At 46.3% G+C, this 20,634-nt stretch overlaps 1 protein-coding gene across 2 annotated transcripts in view; it reads right to left on the reverse strand.

Annotated features, from left to right (window-relative positions):
- Positions 1-20,634, reverse strand: part of LOC142573242 (ATP-binding cassette subfamily C member 4-like) — a 495,730-nt gene that overhangs the window by 343,635 nt on the left and 131,461 nt on the right. For both annotated transcript variants that reach the window (XM_075682847.1, XM_075682846.1), the window contains one exon: positions 13,201-13,364. In XM_075682847.1, coding sequence (XP_075538962.1) covers positions 13,201-13,364 — 164 coding nt within the window. The remainder of the gene's footprint in view (positions 1-13,200; positions 13,365-20,634) is intronic.

Below are 20,634 nucleotides of genomic sequence, written 5' to 3' on the forward strand. Positions count from 1 at the left end.
TGCCACCCTTGTGGCAGATTAATTATAACGGCTGCTGCCACAGCACATTCTCGAAAGAATGTACAGCTGAAACACAATTACGGCCCAACAATAAGAAAATTATTGAGCAAGAATTGATTCATCCCGCGCTAAAATCATCTACTGCTACCGTAGCAGCTTCCTGCAACAGACACCGACACCTCCACCGTTGGGGTGCGCGCACATCGGCGACAAACCTTGCAGCCATCTTGCTGTGACTGCATCCCACGCTCGCGGCCACGGAGGCGCCCGTTCGCAGAACAGTTCAGACAACAGCTGCAGAGGCATTCGTAGGTAGGCTTCTGCCTATCGCAGTTTAGCTCAGCAAAGTGCCTATAGATTTTCTGCCAGCCGCCGCAAGCTAAGTAAAGGAAAGCCGACCAATCGCGGACGCCGATACCACCCTCTTCATCCGCTTATCTATATTTAGTGCACTGACTCGGCCCCATCGAAACCCTCTCCACTCGAGCGTGCTCCTCGCCTCTTGGCAGGCAATTACAAACAGAAAACCGCTAAATTTTTAAAGCAATGTCACTTCCTGTAAACTAGGAGAGCGTTTGATTGGGATGTTCAGGCAACGCTGCGGGTCACCGCCCGATGCTTGCGTCGCGAGTTAAGCAAATTTCTCGTCAGGACACTGGAATAAAAACATACAGGAATAGTTTTACGTTATAGGGCCCCTGAATATACGTCGCAACATTTTTATTCATCTACCCTAAGGGCCCATACGGGTATCAAATCAAAATTTTATTTCATCTCTCAACAAAGAGAGGAAGAGAGTGGCGAGAAAAAGCTGCATTAGTGCAGCTTGACTAAGCCCGGCCCCCTATATATCATAGGCGATAGCGGCCGTACGACAGTTTTGTGGGACTTGAATAATAACTTTTTATAAGCGATGTAGTTTTTCCGCCAGCATTTATCTGCGCGGAGAGGTTTGTCACAGCCTTCCACCGGTTTTGGCTAAATTTGATCCCGCTAGCACTCTGCCAGGTTCAGCAGACTGCTCCTCCTCTTCACAGCGCTCGAGGGGGCACGCATGCGTAATATGTTTCCCCGCTTGAACCCTTTGCACTGGAAATTTGAGAAAACTAAAGATATCGACATATGTAGACCTTTCAAAGGGTTTAGAAATAGGTTCAATGCTCAAACTAAAATCAGCGATAGAAGAATATTATCAAGCCTATTTTAACGATGTGGTGAATAATTCTGTTCTGTTCTGGAAGCGATTGAACAGCCTTATAAAAACAAAGCGGTGCAGTTAAGGTTGGCAACATGTTTGTAAACAACAGTTTTGACCGCGGAGTTGGTCTTTCGAATGTTTTACATGATCATTTCGAAGCCGCTGAAGAGCCTAGAAATTGCAACACAGGAAATACTCCTTCGATTCCGAAAAAAGGCAAGCTTTTTTGGAAGGATGGTGCTTTTTCCCCACGACTGACAATGAAGTTAAGCATGTGTTTCATAGCCTAAAAAATTCAAGATCCCGTGAACGTAAATAATATGGAATTAGGCCAATCAAACTTGCTATGGGCCTACTTGCGTCTGTTGTATTGAAATTTAAAACTTATCTCTAAAACAGAGTTGCCTTCCGAAGGTAATGCAGATTGTAAAGGTAGTAGCAATCCACAAAAGTGCAACCAAAAAGTGACGTAAATAATTTCATGACAATTTCCATCTCACCACCCTTTTCAAAGGGCTTTGAAAAAATCACGGACAAGCAACTGCTTAGTTTTTTTTTTTTTTTTGCTGACAAACGCGCTACACTTGTCTTGAAAGCACAATACGGTTTCGTTAAAGGGACGACCATGGAATTGACCGTATTAACGCAAAAGAAATTCATAACTGCGGCGCTTGATGCCAAAGAGGTAGGTGTATACCTAGATGTATATCTATTACAAGATAGCCTTCATCATATCTAGCTGAACTTGAGCAACAAGGAATATGTGGTCATGCAAAGAACTTTTAGGCCTCCTATATCTAGCATCGGTCTCAGTACGTTAGCCATAACTGCTCATAGTCAAAAGTAAAACTTATCCCATAGGGTGTGCGATAACTTTAGCGCTTTTTTTAGGAGGAATTTTTGCGCCACATTTTTTATTGTTTTTAAATGAACGATGTCGTTTCTGCTACTAAAAATATCACATCGATTACATATGCAGACAACACTGCCCGTTTATCTTCCTTTTCAGGGGCGCCGATCCGGACACTCTCGTTAATTTTGCAAACGTTCTGGTACAGGATATCTTAAATTGGTGCAACAAAAACTACCAAAGAACAAGAACTAAAAAAATGCAAGCAATCGATTTTTGCAGACAGCATAGGACCATAAATCTTGAAAGCCTTTTCAATCGAAACAATGAGGAAATTACAATTTTAGGTGAGCGAAAGAAACTAGGACCTATTTTCTGAACATTTACTTGGAAACAAACATATCGAGCTTATTTACAGTAAGCTACACAGAATAACGCGAGTATTACAGACACCGGCATGCGTCGCCCAGAATTACTCAAACGAACTCTGTGAAACTAACTGTTTCTGTCCAATGTAAATTACTGTCACTTAGTGTGGGCAACAACACCAGGAAAAACATTAATAAATTACAATTCTATCAAGAACGCGCAACTCGGAATGTAGCCTATACTTCTTCCAAAGAACACAGTTATAATCTTTTGAATTTAATATAATATCGGTTGTATTTATTTACTCATTTCGTTTGGCCTGTGTCAACAGATCCGCATTGCGAAAAACAAAATATTGGCTACATGAACTCGTTTTCTCAACCATCGCACAATTCCACATAATACGAGATACACAGACCTTTGGTTGGAATGCTTTTGCCATACCTATTATGGGCGGCAGCCGGTGGTATACCGCAGTGCTGCTTTGTTAAGCACACTGGCTACTAACGGACTGACCCCGTACACTATGTGCGCTCGTTCTATTTTCATTAATTTTTTATCAGAACCGACCCCGGGATGATTATTGATTCGGCTTTTTTTCTTTTTCGAGAATAATTCACTGACCGACTTATGTCTAGACAGAGTGATGTTGACACGCTTATTTCTTTTCTCAGTTTGGGATTTCTTGATATAGTTTATTTGTGTAATTTTGTGAGCAATTTACTTCCTCGTTCTTGCATTTTTCTCTAAATCAAGCGGTGTACTTTTTCTTTACCGGAACCTATTTTCGCCCCTGTACGCATTGCTACTGTATCACAAATTTTTTCTTCGCATTTTTTGTGTCTGTCGTACAGTATCTAGATTTACGTCGAGCTCGTCGAATACATGCCAGTGCTGCTCACTGCAGAATTGTCACACAGGGGGCACAGCTTTTCCCCGCCGACACCCTCTGGAGATGAGTAAAATTTTTATTCGATTTCATTTCAATTTAAACCATGTAGACGTAGCAATATTGCCACGTTCATTTGACAGGCGACTTGTGAAAGAGGCCGTGCGAGTTGTCAAAGGGGCGGCGCAGCACCGACCAAAGAACAAGGCGCGAGCTCGTGAGCCCGTCCTCTGCTGGGAGCAAGTGGGCCAATCGCGTGGCGCAAGCGCGTGGCATTGCCCCTCCTCCCAGAAGAGCGTCGACTCCATGCTAAAGAAATCATTGACGGGCAGAAAGATTTGTCCCAGGGCAAACGCAATGATCTCACCACCACGACTATTATGGTGTGCGACATGGTTTTAATCGCACGACGTGCGCAATCTCAGGCCGCGGTTCTCGGCGGTGTCCTGGCTGGGTGCCGTCCGGAGGAACTTCATAGTTGAGGTCACTCACTCGCCGAAGCACTTTGTAGGAGCCGAAGTACCGACTGGAAGTTTTTCTGAAAGACATTTACGGTGGACGGGGGTCCAAACTAACACTTGGTCATCCGGTTGGTAGTCAACTTGTCGGCGGGGGAGGTTGTAGTGTCGCGCGTCAATACACTGCTGTTTCATGATGTTCACACGAGCCAGTTGGCGTGCTTCCTCGGCACGCTGCGCAACACTATCGTTGTCTTCATCAAGACTGTCATAATTGTCACATGGTAACAAAGCTTCTAACATCGTCTGAACTTCATGACCGTAAACAAGAGAAAACGGCGTGAAGCGTGTGGTCTCTTGCGTAGCGGTATTGTACGCACACGTGACTAGGGTAGTACCTCGTCCCGCGTCTTATGCAGCACGTCTATGTACATCCACAGCATGTCGGTCATCGTTTTGTTAAGCCTTTCTGTCAAGCCATTTCCTAGCGGATGATAGGCAGTCGCCTTTCCGTGCGTGGTGAAACTCAGCTAAAGAACTTTTTCCATTAGTCTTCCCGTAAGCGCCGCCCCTTCAACTGTGATGACACAGGCTTGGGCGCCGTGGCGTAGTACGATGTTCTGTACGAAGAACTGTGCAACCTCAGAATCTGTACCTTTAGAAAGAGCCTTTGTTTCAGCATAGCGGGTTTAATAGGCTTGTTTAAAACACTTAGTTCCAGAAGTAGACAAGGCAAACGGGCCCAGGAAGGCCATGCCGAATTGACCGAAGGGCCCTCAAGGCGGCTCAATAGTATTCAGCAATCCCACAGGTTTTACATTGGGTGATTTTGGGCGCTGGCTTTCACGGCAGGCTTGGGCGTATCTTTTAACACAATTGGCGAGATTCGGCCAATAGTACGATCTCCGTACACTAGCAAGGATTCGAATGAGACCCAAGTGGCCGGACGCAGGCTCGTCGTGGCATGCGAACAGGATTTCCTCACGAAGTTCTGCTGGTACGACCAGAAGATAGGTTTTGGTGCTGGCAGCAGAATTCTTCCTTTATAACATTCCCTGTCGCAAACAAAACGACGATTTGTTGGGGCAGACGTACGTTTCGGCCTTCTAGGTGTTCAATGATAGGTCACAGTTCAGAATCTGCTCGCTGCTGTATAGATAGGTTTGCCTGGCTTATGGTGCCGAGAAAGTGCTGTCATCTTCGGTGTGTTGATCGGCAGGTTGAACAGGTGCGTCCTCGCTTGTACACGATGGTGATGTTGTATTCCTGCAGGCACAAACTCTACCGTGCCAGTCGTCCGGAAGGATATCTTAGGTTTGCCAGCCAGCATAAGGAGTGATGATCCGTCACGACCCGGAATGGGCGACCATAGAGATAAGGTCGGAACTTTGCAAGCGCCCATACGACTGCAAGACACTGTTTCTCTGTAGTAGCGTAATTGGACTCGGGTCGCGATAGGGTGCGACTGGCGTAAGTATGACCCTTTCGCCGTTCTCCTGCTGCTGTACGAGCACCGCAACCCATACCGGCCTTACTGGAGTAGGTATCAATTTCCGCTTCGGCTTCCTAGTCCAAATGGCCAAGTGAGACGAGTAAGTGGTCAAGCAATTTGAGAAAAATTGCGTATAAAGCGCCAGTAGTATGCGCACAGTCCCAGAAAACGTCGAACGCTTTTCTTGTTTGTAGGAGACGGAAAGCAGCTAAACCGGAAGTTTTCTCGGAATCGGGATGGATGCCTTCCGCGCTCACGACATGCCCAAGGACCTTCAGTTCTTCATAACCGAAGTCATACTTCTGAGGCTTTAAGGTGAGGTTGGCCGATCGGATTGCCTCGGCACTTGCCGCCGTTATTTAGATGTCCGCAGAAGCTGTCTGAAAATATGACCACATCATCCAGGTAGACTAGACAGGTTTGCCATTTTAGGTCGGCTAGCAGTGTCCATCATTCGTTGGAAAGTTGCCGGAGCAGAGTACAACCCAAACGGAAGTACTCGGAACTAGTAAAGTCCATCCGGGCTGACAATGGGTGTTTTCTCCCGGTCGCGCACGTCTATTTCAATCTGCCAGTACTCACTTTTCAAACAAAGGGAGAAAAAATACTGGGCTCACCATAGCCAGTTGAGAGACTCATCTATGCGCGGCAATGGATAGACGTCTTTCCTTATGATGTTAAGTTTTCTGGAATCAACACAGAAGCGGAGAGTGCCGTCCTTCTTCTTTACAAGAAAAACCGGTGACGACCACGGGCTGTTCGAAGGTTGGATGACGCCATCGTCAATCATCACCTTGACTTGTTGAATCGCTTCGTGTTTTTTCTGCGAAACACAATACGGCTGCTGGTGAATAGGACGTGCATCGTCGAAAGTAATTATCCTGTGCAGCGTGATTCGCATCTGACTGACTTTAGACGATTGAGCGAAGTAGTGCTTGAATTCACACAACAGTCCTCACAGTGCTACCTTATTGTCCTCCGACAGCTCGTTGCTGATGTCGATATTTGTAACATTTTCTTCATCGCTACCGCTTTCCTCAGAAGCGAAACCATCAATGACGTCCTCCAAGGCTTTAGCGTAAGCGACGGCAGTAACACGGAAGAGGTGTCGATGTTCATTTGTGAAGTTGGTTACCAAGACGTCAGCTTGGCCATCCCTAACGTCAATTATTCCCCGAGCCACGCTAATTCCGAGGGTAAGCAGAAGGGAGACGTTGCACTCTGCGAGTACTTCGCCTTCGCATGTGCGCTCAGATGTTACCGGAATCATTGCACTAGCACGAAGTGGTATCGTGACGCTGTCGTCAAAAATTCGAAGAGCGGCTCTATGGTGGCAGGCGTCTCGCGTCTTCTCTTTCTTTGCAGAGAACAATATACAGCGGCGTCGGAGTTAGATTATGGCGCCATACTCTTGAAGAAAGTCGACTCCAACCAATTCACGGGAGCATTCTCGGAGAGCAAGAGAACTGATCGGAAACGTAGAATTTTGAATTTGTACCATAGCTCCTGTTCAGAGCCTCACACTTACGTGGAAAGACACTGATGTTGTCCGTGTAGGTCGATTCCGAGTGCTTGGAAGGCATACTTTCTTGGGAAAAATGGCCGCCCGTCGATGGGAGCGAACTCGAGCGGCTCTAGAGTCTAGGAAAAGTCTAAACAGGTGCGAGCGCGGCACGCTTAGCGTGGGAAGCCAGCCTGAGTACCTCTCTCAAGGACTGCTGTTCACGAGAGCGAAATACCTTTGTGTAACTATAATAATCCTAATAAGACTACTTTCGAAAAGAGAACAGCCCAGAGGGATGTGGTACGAGTGCTATGACTGATAATTTTCTACGTATGCAAATATATATATATATATATATATATATATATATATATATATATATATATATATATAGAACTTGAGTGGTGCTACAAGGTAAACAGAACAAGTATTTAATTTCGACAGTTTCGATCGGTGGACCGATCTTCATCAGGGTTTACAAAAAAAATGGCAGTTCGGCCCTGGAAGTGAAGACACCAGACCGGGTGCCCGGTCGTTCTTACATACATCAAACCGAGACGAACAGTTGTGACAGTGATTGATTTTCAGCGCCTTGGCAGATTTACAGCGGCCTTTGGCAGCTATGCAGGGCAAGAGGAAGGCGGAGTCACATGTATGTAGAGCAAGGAGGTCAGTAAGGGAAAAAAAAGGAAAAAGAAAGAAAACGGAAAGAAACAGAAAAAAAAGAAAAAAAAGCACACAGGAGGAGGGAGACGTAAGACGGAGAGGAAGGGGGGCGGGAAGTAGCGGCAGCTAGGTTCCCGTGCACCCGAGGCAAGGAGGGAGAAAGCGGTCGTTCTGCAGCACCAGTGCGTGGGCTGCCGTTGTAGCGGGAGAGAGGGCAAGTTCAATCGGGTGGCGGGGGGCACAATAGAGAAGGGGCCCAGAATGAAGACAGAGGAGCGGCAACTTTTAGAAAGACAGACAGTGTCACAGTACACATATACAAGGCACGGCCCGTTCCGGCAACTTTGTGGTCCAGCTACGGTGCGAAAAAAATAAAAAAAATATATAGTTCCAAAAAAGAATATATGCATGGGATTCGCAAAGCAGGTGCGCCCATGGGCTTAGATTTAGGGAGTCGAGTTAAATAGCCTCCTTGTGGTCCAGTTTTTGAACGTTTAACAGACAACTGACATCAAGTCAGCAAGTGCGTATTTAAAGAAGGGCAATAGGTCACTCAGAATGAGTGAGAAGAAGGTAGCCTGAAGATTCCCTCTTTGCCTACTATATATACATATATAAATATATATATATATATATATATATATATATATATATATATATATATATATATTCATCTCATCTATGGGATCGAATGCGAGCGCTGTTGCTTTGTTTCTGCGTGTAGTAGTTAAGAGGACGAGTTTAAGGGAGGAGAAGAAAAAAAAACGAGAGGAAAATTTCTGAAGCATAATCGCAGCGCCGTGGTTTTCGGGCGCACCCGCGGTAGAGAAACGGAAGGAGATATAAACGTGCGTGGCAATGGTACGCACGCGAAAAACTGCCTTACTAAATTTAGAGACTTGAGAAAAGGTTTCGTTAACAACCAATACATGGCAATTAGCACTCGGATACGACGAGAGAAATTATTGAGACATGGAAAATTCCCTTGAACTAAGTATGGTTTCCGAGAGAAATGCTTTTAAGTATTGAACTTTTTAAAAGATGAAGGAATATAGGATAGTCTCCATGCTTACCGAGAGGGCGGTGTCCGCACCAGACTACACGAGGCCCCTTACTGAGACATGGAGCGCTCTGTGGTCGAAACGAAGCCTCCTTCTCTGCCAGCCAAGTGCAGATAACGTGCGTTCCGATCGCCCAAGGCGATAGGACGGTGTCGAGAGGACAGACCGCCCAAGGCGAGAGGACAGGCCGCCATTGGAATCTGAACCGGGCAACGTTTAACTTCAGAACGTTATCTAGTGAGGCGAGTCTAGCAGTGTTATGGGAGGAATTAAAGGGTATTAAATGGGGTACAATAGGGCTCAGTGAGGTTAGGAGAACAAAGGAAGCATATACAGTGCTAAAAAGCGGACACGAACTGTGCTACCGGGCTTAGCGGAGAGACGAGAACTAGGAGTCGGACTCCTGATTAATAAGGATTTAGCTGGTAACATACAGGAATTCTATAGCATTAACGAGAGGGTGGCAGGCCTTGTGGTGAAACTTAATAAGAGGTACAAATAGTAGGTAGTACAGGTCTACGCCCTACATCCAGACATCATGACCAGGAAGTCGAAAGCTTCTATGAGGACGTGGAATCGGCGATTTCAATGCCAGGGTAGTCAAGAAGCAGGCTGGAGACAAGTCAGTGGGGGAATATGGCATAGGCTCTAGGAATAGCAGGGGAGAGTTATTAGTAGAATTTGCAGAATAGAATAATACGTGGATGATGAATACCTTCTTCCACAAGCGGGTTAGCCAAAAGTGGACGTGGAGGAGCCGAAATGGCGAGACTAGAAATGAAATAAACTTCATACTCTGCGCTAGCCCTGGCATCAAACAAGATGTGGACGTACTCGGCAAGGTGCGCTGCAGTGACCATACATGGTAAGAACTCGAATTAGCCTAAACTTGAGGAGGGAACGGAAGAAACTGGTACATAAGAAGCCAATCAACGAGTAAGCGGTAAGAGGGAAACTAGAGGAATTCCGGATCAAGCTACAGGACAGGTATTCGGCTTTAACTCAGGAAGAGGACTTTAGTGTTGAAGCAATGAAAGACAACCTTATGGGCACCATTAAGGAGTGTGAAATAGAAGTCGGTGGTAACTCCATTAGACAGGATACCAGTAAGCTATCGCAGGAGACGAAAGATCTGATCAAGAAACGACAATGTATGAAAGCCTCTAACCCTACAGCTAGAATAGAACTGGCAGAACTCTCGAAGTTAATCAACAAGCGTAAGACAGCTGACATAAGGAACTATAATGTGGAAAGAATTGAACAGGCTATCAGGAACGGAGGAAGCCTAAAAGCAATGAAGAAGAAACTAGGAATAGGTAAGAATCAGATGTATGCGTTAAGAGACAAAGTCGGCAATATCGTTACTAATATGGATGAGATAGTTCAAGTGGCTGAGGAGTTCTATAAAGATTTATGCAGTACCAGTAGCTCCCACGACAGTAATGTGAGAGAGAATGGTCTAGAGGAACTTGAAATCCCACAAGTAACGCCGGAAGAAGTAAAGAAAGCCTTGGGAGCTATAGAAATGGGGAAGGCAGCTGGGGAGGATCAGGTAACGGCAGATTTGTTAAAGGATGGTGGGCAGATTGTTCTAGAGAAACTGGCCACCCTGTACACGCAATGCCTCATGACCTCGAGCGCCCCGGAATCTTGGAAGAACGCTCACATAATCCTAATCCATAAGAAAGGGGACGCCAAAGACTTGAAAAATTATAGACCAATCAGCTTACTGTGCGTTGCCTACAAAGTATTTACTAAGGTAATCGCAAATAGAATCACGAACACCTTAGGCTTCTGTCAACCAAAGTACCAGGCAGGATTCCGTAAAGGCTACTCAACAATAGACCATATTCACACTATCAATCAGGTGATAGAGAAATCTGCGGAATATAACCAACCCTTATATATAGCTTTCATTGATTACGAAAAAGCGTTTGATTCAGTCGAAACCGCAGCAGTCATGGAGGCATTACGGAATCAGGGTGTAGATGAGCCATATGTAAAAATACTGAAAGACATCTATGGCGCCTCCACAGCAACCGTAGTCCTCCATAAAGAAACAACAAAATCGCAATAAAGAAAGGCGTCAGACAGGGAGATACGATCTCGCCAATGCTATTCACAGCGTGTTTACAGGAGGTATTCAGAGAACTGGAGTGGGAAGAATTGGGGATAAAAGTTGATGGAGAATACCTTAGCAACTTGCGATTCGCTGATGATATTGCCTTGCTTATTAACTCAGGAGGCCAATTGCAATGCATGCTCACTGACTTGGAGAGGAAAAGCAGAAGGGTGGGTCTGAAAATTAATCTGCAGAAAAGTAATGTTTAACAGTCTCGGAAGAGAACAGCAGTTTACGATAGGTAGCGAGGCACTGGAACTGGTAAGGGAATACATATATTAGGGCATGTAGTGGCGGCGGATACGGATCATGAGACTGAAATAACTAGATGAATAAGAATGGGCTGGGGTGCGTCTGGCAGGCATTCTCAAATCATGAACAGCAGGTTGCCACTATCCCTCAAGAGAAAAGTGTATAACAGCTATGTCTTACCTGTACTCACGTATGGGGCTGAAACCTGGAGGCTTACGAAAAGGATTCCGCTTAAATTGAGGACGACGCAACGAGCTATGGAAAGAAGAATGATGGGTGCAACGTTAAGGGATAAGGACAGAGCAGATTCGGTGAGGGAACAAACGCGGGTAAATGACATCTTAGTTGAAATCAATAAAAAGAAATGGGGCATGGGCAGGACATGCAATGAGGAGGAAAGATAACCGATGGTCATTAAGGGTTCCGGAATCTATTCCAAGGGAAGGGAAGCGTAGCAGGGGGCGGCAGAAAGTTAGGTAGGCGGATGAGATTAAGAAGTTTGCAGCGACAACATGGCCACAATTAGTACATGACCGGGATAGTTGGAGAAGTATGGGAGAGGCCTTTGTCCTGCAGTCGGCGTAACCAGGCTGATGATGATGACGATGAAATGGTGGAATGACCTGAAGTGTTGGAGCGGCCGGAAGTGATGCTTCGTAACGTGGTACGCCGAGCGCATGCTGCACTTCGTCACGCACGACGCTAGCCATTAAGTTCGCTGAAGGCTGCTGCACCTGACGCAGCTATCGCATCTGGTCGCAGACTATTGATCGAAGGTTCTCGCGATGCGACTCGACGTGAGTCGTGAGAGTTCCTAGTCCACTGGTAGCAGAGGAGAGATTCATTTGCCGCTCGTAGTGGTGCGAGCGCTGGTGCAGGGCCTTCTTCATGGTGGCGGCTTCAGTGAGAAACTCTGCAACTGTTTTTGGCAGGCTATGAACGAGTCCAGCAGAAAGCTGCTCTATCACGCCTCGCATCAAGTGACGCAGCTTCTTGTCTTCAGACATGGTAGCATCAGGTCGCCTAAAGAGATGCACCTTGTCTTCCACGTACATAGCCACTCTCATTGGGTTTCTGAATGCGACACTGGAGGGTCCCTTCTGCTCGTTCCTGGCGATAGGAGCTGGCGTAGGTGCCCAGGAGGCTGCGACAGAATTCTCGCCATGATGTCAAAACACCTTCGCGGTTCTGGAACCACGTGTGAGCACCGTCCGAAACGTTTAAGTAGAGGTTTCGGAGCTGAGATTCGCCATCCCATCCATTGAATTCCGCTACGAGCTCGAAGTCCACCAGCCAGTCTTCCTCGCCTTCAAGACGGTCGCCATTGAAGGGACTTGGCACGCGCGGTTTTGGCAGCGTGTAATGACGAGGCACCGGAGCAGCCGTGGCAGGGTTAGTTGTGGTAGTATGAGATGTAGCATCCACACCTGCCGTCGTTGTCCTCGCAGGTAAAGGCTCAAACTCAGGGGCCAATCCCAGGATTCTCCGGCGGGCGCAGCATAGTTGTCTAGCGGTATCTGCTGCTATATTCTCCGGTATCGGTCTAGCGTTCCTGCTGCTGGGAGGCGTCTTTTGCATTGGTCGAGATTACCCATCGCCTCCACCAGAAAAATGTCACGTTTAATTGATAGACGACTTCTAGAAGAGGCCGTTAAAGTATGAGTCGTCGAAGGGGCAGCGCAGCACCTACCAAAGACCAAGGCGCAAGCTTGTGAGCCAACCGGTTATCGTCTTCTTCTGGGAGCAGGTAGGCCAATGGCGTGGCGCAAGCGCGTGGCAATATTAATAGAGGCCTGCCCATTGTTCGCGGCATGTGTTGTGTTTCAAGGCGACGTTCTCTAAAACTAAGACCTGCATAGTTCTACCAGATTTTTCTTCTCGCTCTACTTTGCAGCGACACTAAGAATAAAAACATTTACGTTTCAAAGTATATTTCGCTCACGTTAACTAAGCCAATAGTGCTCTGTTACGCTCTTATTCGTAAAACAATATTGAGTAGTGAAGCAAGCCAAATCTGCTGACACAGTGCATTTGTTTAACTGCGTTCGTACCGTAAAATAAATAATTTGAATATAAACTTTCTACCCGTGCACTCTAAACGCTGAGCCCACAGCCAGTTGAAGCACGGCGAGTAAAAATTGTTTTACATTCTTATTGCATTCAAAACATATTTCCAAGCTCTTGGACATTGCAATCTTTCGATAATTTGAACACTTCATCCAAAATGTACAAGAGCGCGCAGTGAATTTTTTTTTTCGTCGCAAATGCTTGAGGCTGCTGTTTACTGACAACCGTCAAGCCACCATTCGGTTGATGCAAGAATCCTCGGCGCGTCCAACCTGAGCCTGGAGAAGGCCCTTCCCAGGCATCCCTGGAAGGGAATGTAGAGCAGGACGAACGAGATGCCCGCGATGCAGCTGATGCCCAGGTGCTGCCACAGCACCCACGTTATGATGGCCGTCTGCAGGGGGCCCGCCACCAGGTACGGGACGAACAGCACCGACTGCGAGCGAGAGGGCACGATGAACACGGGACGCCATCGACAGCAAGCGCGAAAAGTTCGACGCCATTCAGAAGCTTCTCGTAAGAGAGTTCTGCAGTAGTGTTCACGCAAGTCAGGTAGGACGGTGCCTTAACCTTTGAAGAAAGCATAGAAACTATTCAAGAACATCTTATGCGTTTCATTTTCTTGTCCACTGCAATTCCAGTAAACGTTTGGCAACCATTTGTGCAGGCCTATAAATATTACAACGGTCAAATTCACAGGAATATTTAATAACCAAAAGCTTCTGAGATACGAATCAGTTTACGCTTGATCGTATCATCGAGCAGTCAGTAAGAGTCCCTGCCCATGCACTCATACTGCTTCTTTCGCCACTCTTTCGTCTGCTTTTTTAAATGTCTTACTCAATATTCCCGTAAATAAAACCCTGTTGGCAAAGTGCATGTGCTATCGTAAATAAATAAATAAATTGCTCCTTTACAGCATGGCATTATCTCAAGTTTAGCGCTTGCACATTTCATACTGCCTGTTCTCAATTTACGTATGTTGCGAATACATTTCAGTCGCAGAAAAGCACTCACTGGTATCTTTTTCCTGACCAAAATTTGAATATTCAGAGGAAAACTCGCTTGCAGTATTTCGAAGATCCATTTGCAGAGGTCCTTACAATGCAGAAGCACACAAGACGTTTCCAACCTTCTTTAGAAAATTGTTTAGGGACGTCACACCAGCAGCAATCAGATCGAGAAATGAAATATCTGTTTTCCTTGTGTAGAACTGTACAGCAAGAAATCAGTATTCAGCCAGCAATTATCTGAACTGCACAAGAAAGTTAGGGCCATAGGATTCATGGTAAATCACAAAGTAAACTTCAGTTGGTTGACGCAAGAGACTCCCATGAAGCCGAAATTTCATCCACAAAGCAAGGCAAATCATCAATTATCCTTGTTCGTACTATTGGCACCACACTGTAAGCCAATCGAAGTACTTGCTAAGTTATGATGACAAGGCTACAATGCGCCAAAAATGTGCGGCCAAGCTAGGGATATAATTGCCTAAGCATATGCCACTGAAGTCCTTTTGCTTGAAACACAAAAGGGACATGAGTGCACGAAATAGAAGTACCAAGGAGAGGCGCTAATACAAATGACAATTCGTTAAGAAGGTCGGATATTCAGCGCAGCTGGTTAGAAGTCGTTGGCGGACCGGTTCGTTCGAATCCAGGATAGAATGTGTAAGCGCGACTGAACGAGGACGTGGAAAAAAACAAACACAGACAGACAGCGCTATCTCTGTGTATTGGTTTCTTTCTACGTCCTCGATCAGTCGCACTTACACATTCTATAATGGAGCGGAAAAGGCCAACATGTGCCAGAGCACCTGAAGAATTTCCAGCAAATATATTTCCCATTGACAAAGGAAAAAGGTTGTCGCTCACGGTCGCATATTCTGAGTACTGTAATATTGAAACGTGTGAGCCGAGTTTGGAATAAAAGGAAAACGAAGCTGGGCTGCAATTCGTCTCATTGTACGCGAGGAACTACGTCGGCATGCTTCTGTTGATGTGCAGGATAAACGCAGGGCGTGTGATATACCATCCACAGCTATCAATCCTGCGAGTTGCGACGAGCGCAGCGGCACCAGCCGCGGGCCTCGGCTGAGGGCTTCGCTAGCAACGACCTCTAACGTAGGGTCGCCTTATGCGCCTCGTTACTGTTACAGCTACAACAGCCGACCACCTCCTTTTGTTCCAGAGTGGGGACAGTGCGCCGAATACACTCACAATACCGCTAATTTTGGCATGCCGCGTGATGGCCCCCTGCGCCACCAGTGCAGTGTTCGTGGACACGACGCCCGGTTCTGCCCTACGCGATGTCGTCCAGTTGCATTTTCCGAGCGATCTGCGGCATTCCCATGGCGACGTCAACAGCCCAATAATACCTACTGGCCTTCAGATCCAACTACCCAGCTGCCCGTGTACCGGCAAAACGCCCTGGATGAAAACGAATGTGGCATCTGCATTGCAGCCCTGAGCGACTGCGCTAAGTCTGACCTTGCTGATGTCCCTGTCACAAAATCAAAGTACTCCAAAGTGATTAGTAAGTCTCTTCCCTCGCAGAAACGAAGATACTTAGTTACATTGTTGCCCAGACACGCTAAAGTATTGGATTTTGCACAGAATATTCTAGGAAGAGTTGTGCCTAAGAAAGAACGAACACAGGGAAAAAGCTAGGTAGACGAAAAGTGCGTAAACTATCAACTAGGTTTATTTCTTTCGAATCTGCATGTACAGACATTGATCACACGTGAGAAAAAAAGGAAGGAGGGAAGGCGGAGGAGAGGTCAGATCAAGCCTGCCTCATGTTAACACAACCTGCGCAGAAAATTGTGTTCAGCATGATATAAGGCAACAGAACTACCACTTACGCAGTCATCGTCTTTTCCCTTGATATGAAAAGCTTCTAAAAGCTCACAGGCTATTTTATTCTTGCTTCTGCCTAGAATCTTAATTTTGCTGAACAGTGCTCTACATCTTTTACATGCAATGCAACGAGCGCCCAAGTTCCCACTCATTGCATTCTCTTTTTCCTGTGTTCCAGAATAATTCGAATGTTTAAACGTTGTTGCACTTTTAGCATGGCCATTAAAAGAACTCCTCATTGTAGCTGCATGTTGGTTATTGCTTAAAATATTGTCGCTCATTCTGCTGCAATTATGGCTGTAGGTCACAGTATCTGAACCATACATTAAGTGTAGTTCTAAAAAATCGCGAGCTATTCCACTCTGGGATGCTGGTAGACCAGCGGAGCTGTTTAGCACACGACACGGAAGTTACACATAATTTTGAATAAAGGTACGAATTCATTTATTGTCTTGATGGGTGGCCAGCCTAACGAAAGGTACGCACGCTCATTTATTGTCTTGATCGGTGGTCATTATTTCACTCGCAACATCAATCACATTCTTTGGTAATGTCAAATCGATGCATGTGCGCCGCTCGGTGATCGATTGGGCCGCATCCGTTTGGCATCGCAAGGGATATGTCCGCAGCATGGAAAGTGTAAACCACTCCCTTTTCGGTACCGACACATCCACGTTGAAATCGCTGACAACGACAACAGGGGTAGTGTCACCGTAGATAATTAACGCAAACTGAGTAGCCATAAACCCTATAGGACTATCAGACATTCCATTTTTGTTTGCTTCCGTGGGCATGAGCCATTGCTCACGGGGGTATGAGCCATTGATGATAACACTTTTCGACATGCTGTTCTGTATGTTGTATGCGTGATTAGAAAGAATTTAAGCACAGTTCGGTTCACTTTGCTGTGTGCTTGTAGCCTCTGCCTTGCATTGCATTTTTTGCTGGCTTACGGGAGCGAGGATGCTTACGGGGGTACGATGATTGTTTTTATTCGCGGAGAACAAAAAAGCAGGGAACCCTAGCCTGTATACAGCTTCGCTCTAAAGAAAATGTTTGCCTCATAAGAACACACAAGACCAATACATGCCACCTGGTAATTGCACTAAATTCATATACAGAAGTTGTGAGAAATTCTCCATAATCGGAAATCTACTAGTCGACACCTTTCAGGGTTGCAAACAATTACAATTTTAGCATCAGTTAGTGTGCTTGAAATTAAGCGCGATTGAAACGTAGTAAGCCAGAGACTGCACCAAGAAACAACGGACAAAAAGCCGGGCCACTATGCTGTTCGTCCTATTGAAACAAAACCTCTCCTTTCTTATGCAATGCCTTTATAAACATTACATATGCTCGAAATTCATCGAAACAGCCTGCCTTGAAACAAATGTACAAGCGCTTTCAACAAACTGTCTTATAGTAAAAACAGTTTACCAAAATTTATTTACTTACTTTGACCATCGATAACCGATGACAGCACCATACGGAAAAAAAAGAAAAGAATGCCCAGAAGGTAAAGATACACGCCGCGAATCTCCGCCTCATTGACAAAGCGGCGTGAACTGGACGTAAGCATACCTGTCCGCGCTAAGCGCGAGTGTACGCAAACTAAGCTTACGGCCGAAGGAAGCGTTTTTACATTTGTAATTGGGATGAAGTGTAGGACAAGACCAATACATGGGCCCAAGTGGGAACAGCACAATCGCAGTGCTTGGTGTCCACATTTTGTGCCCATGTCGTGGCGTTGCGCTACACCACATTCCCAGTCTGACCAACAGGCCCGCATGGCTACCCTTTTTATACATTCACGGGAGACTTGCACAAAGCCGACCGCCATGTCCTGGCGACGATAGAATAAAGCGAATCAAGCGATGCTGGATTTCGGCCTCCATTGTGACGGATGGGCAGGCTCTTGAAGCCGGAGGCACTGTATACGGCTTCCTTGAGGAAGGCTTCCTAATGGGAGCGATGTACAAAGTCTCTCTCCTTCCATACTCCGGCGCGGGTTCTTCTTTCTCGGTGTTTTAGTTCGTCCTAAGCCGCTGCACTGCTCTCGGGCTTCGGTATTCCGGGACTCAAGGCCGCGGATATCAATGATTGGAACCGAATTTATTTGCAGACAGACATCAGCAGTTACACTGAGTGCACAGTAAACAAAGAAAACGAGTTCACATTACCTAATGCGGCAAAGGAATGGCCTCGCGCCCCTCCGTCGCTCTGATCGGACACTTGGGAGATCGGTCCGTTATCTCTAAAGTCCCAGACCTCACTGCCCACTCAGCCGCGGCCACTCAAGCTACCAGCCGCCGGGGCCACCTTGCTCCTGACAAAAAAAAACTCCCTCCTCCAGATGCCGCTAATGGCGCGCCGCGCGATTGGCGGTGCCCGCAAAAAGCAGTGCGCGAGGAACCCTGCCTGAACTGCGTCTCGCCACCGCCTTCCGAAAGCAGGCTACGCAATCTTTCTCAGGAAGCAACTCGGGTGCGAGCCAACAGTGCAACATTGTAAGGCAGTAAATCCACAAACACAGAGAGAATCCAAGAGAATACAAACGACCCCGCGTTTCACAAAACAAAAAGAATGCATACATGAGTCCACTTTCGCAACGACCTTACATGCAGTAACTCTGCTATTAGCAAGTCCCCAGCGCCACTGCTGTTGCGTGTCGACGTCTAGGCGCCGAGGGCGGCAGGACGACTGGCCCAAGGAACAGACGACCCACGCAGCGCCAGCAATACAAGCTTGGACCATCTTGCTGCCCACCTGTTCCCGCGTTCAGTTGTTCAAGAAGCGTCATCCTCCTGAATGCCTTCCGGAAAGGGTAGCTTTGGCCGAGCTGTAACATTCGCGGTGCTGGTTGCATTTTACGTTGTAATCTTCAGATAAGATTGCCCCGCTTTCCGCGATATTTTTCTTTCTTTTGCCACTCCCTGATTGGCTGCTTAGCGCTGAAAACGCGCGTCGCCGAACGCATAAAGGTCATTGCCTTCCTGGCGCTGCGTGGATCGTCTGTTCCTTGGACCGGTCGTCCTGCCGCCCTCGGCGTCTAGCCGTCGAATACGTAACACCCCGTATGCATGTTTCGTGCTGCTTTATAAAATCCACCAGGTGAAACTTCTCTCCTATTAGTTGGCCCAAAACTTGAGTATCCCTACGCCATTTGGAGCCAACGTTATTCTTACCTCACTACCACTCTAGAAGCAATTCAGAACCCGCAGCTGTTTTCGTCTATTGTAATTTTATTGCAAAAGCAGTTACATGAACACCTTAGACAAATTTTCGCTCTTGCCCGGATGTTCCTTATACATATAGGTATATATGTATATAAATGAACATAAATAAATTATTCTAATAATAAATTATTAGAACACAGAACCTCTAGCACACCATATTCTAATCATGTGGCCATAAAACCATGTCTAAGCAGATGGAATCATCATCGTGATCATAAGCAGCAGCCGCAGCAGCCTGCTTTTTCTTTCCCTTGCAGAATGGAGCGATCTCCAATTACCCCTGTCTTGCGCTAGCTAATTCCAACTTTCGTCTGCAAGTTTTCCAATTTTACCACCCACATCATTTTCTGCCGTCCTCGAATGCGCTTTTCTTCCCGCGGGAAACATTTCGTAACTCTAATGATCCGCTGGTTATCCACCTAACGCATTAGCATCCCAGCTTCATTCCCTTGTCGGCGGTCCCCGTTTGCTCTCACACCACTCCCTTCCTGTGTGTTAAAATTACGCCTAAAATTTTCGTTGCATCGCTTTTATCGAGGTCCTTGTTCATTCTCGAGCTTTTTATTAACCTCTAAGTTTCTGCACCATAAGTTAGTACCAGCAGAATGCCATGATTTAAGACTTTTCTTTTTAACGACAGTGGTTTTTTACCAGTCAGGATTTGGCTGTGCCGGCCGTAGGCATTCCAACCCATCTTTATTGTTCAGTCAATTTCCTTCCCGTGATCAAGGTCCCCTGTGAGTGATTGATCTAGATAAAGATACTGTTTCACAGACTGCAGAGGCTCACTGGGGATCAAGAATCCTTCTTTCCTTTGCAGACTGTTGAACATTACCTGTGTCTTCTGCATATTCATCTTATTCCGTTGGCAACTAATAAGCTGTCGTAACAGAAGACCCTTCAAATTTTCGCGCTCGCAAAAGAATTGTTTCGTAGCTGCCAGCTAGAAGCTGCCTTGCTTTCTGCGTTGCGCCAATACGTCGCAGCTGCCTATAGTTTGAACATCGTTCGAAGAGTCGTGATTATTTTTGCGCCCCTACAATTCGTGGATCATATCTGCTACCGAGGAGGGGCCAAGAAATGGGTGTATTATTTCAGGTTATAAATGCCCGATGCGTGCCCGAGGCACCCCGTGCCTGATCACGCCACGCTGCGTGTGGCGCATGTTTAGAGCTGATACGCTATTTTCTACATCTAAGTATACGCTTCCTTATCATTTTTCTTGATTCTACAGACTGCCCAAATGCCCGTCGTAGCTGCTGCGCATGACCATTTGCACGAGTTGAGCCTTGCGCCCCTTTTTGCTTAGCTTGACAATCAGTACAGCTGACAGGATTTCACACATTATATAGTCACAGATCTGATTACGTTTTTCCTTCACCTTTTCGAAACTAGGGTAGCATACGTATGGCAAATGTGTACTTATATTATGCCTGTTTTGGTTTTCTGAAATACAATTGGGAGTCTGCCTAAACTATTGGTCGCGCTTAAGATCCATGGAATTAGCAAAATTTAATCTGCTCCATTCATTGGCCTCAAGCAATCAAGCCTTAAAACCTAAATTATGGGGTTTTACGTGCCAAAACCATGCCCTGTTTATGATGCACGCCGT

This window comes from Dermacentor variabilis, chromosome 2, assembly GCF_050947875.1.
Source record: "Dermacentor variabilis isolate Ectoservices chromosome 2, ASM5094787v1, whole genome shotgun sequence".
Classification (NCBI taxonomy): domain Eukaryota; kingdom Metazoa; phylum Arthropoda; class Arachnida; order Ixodida; family Ixodidae; genus Dermacentor; species Dermacentor variabilis.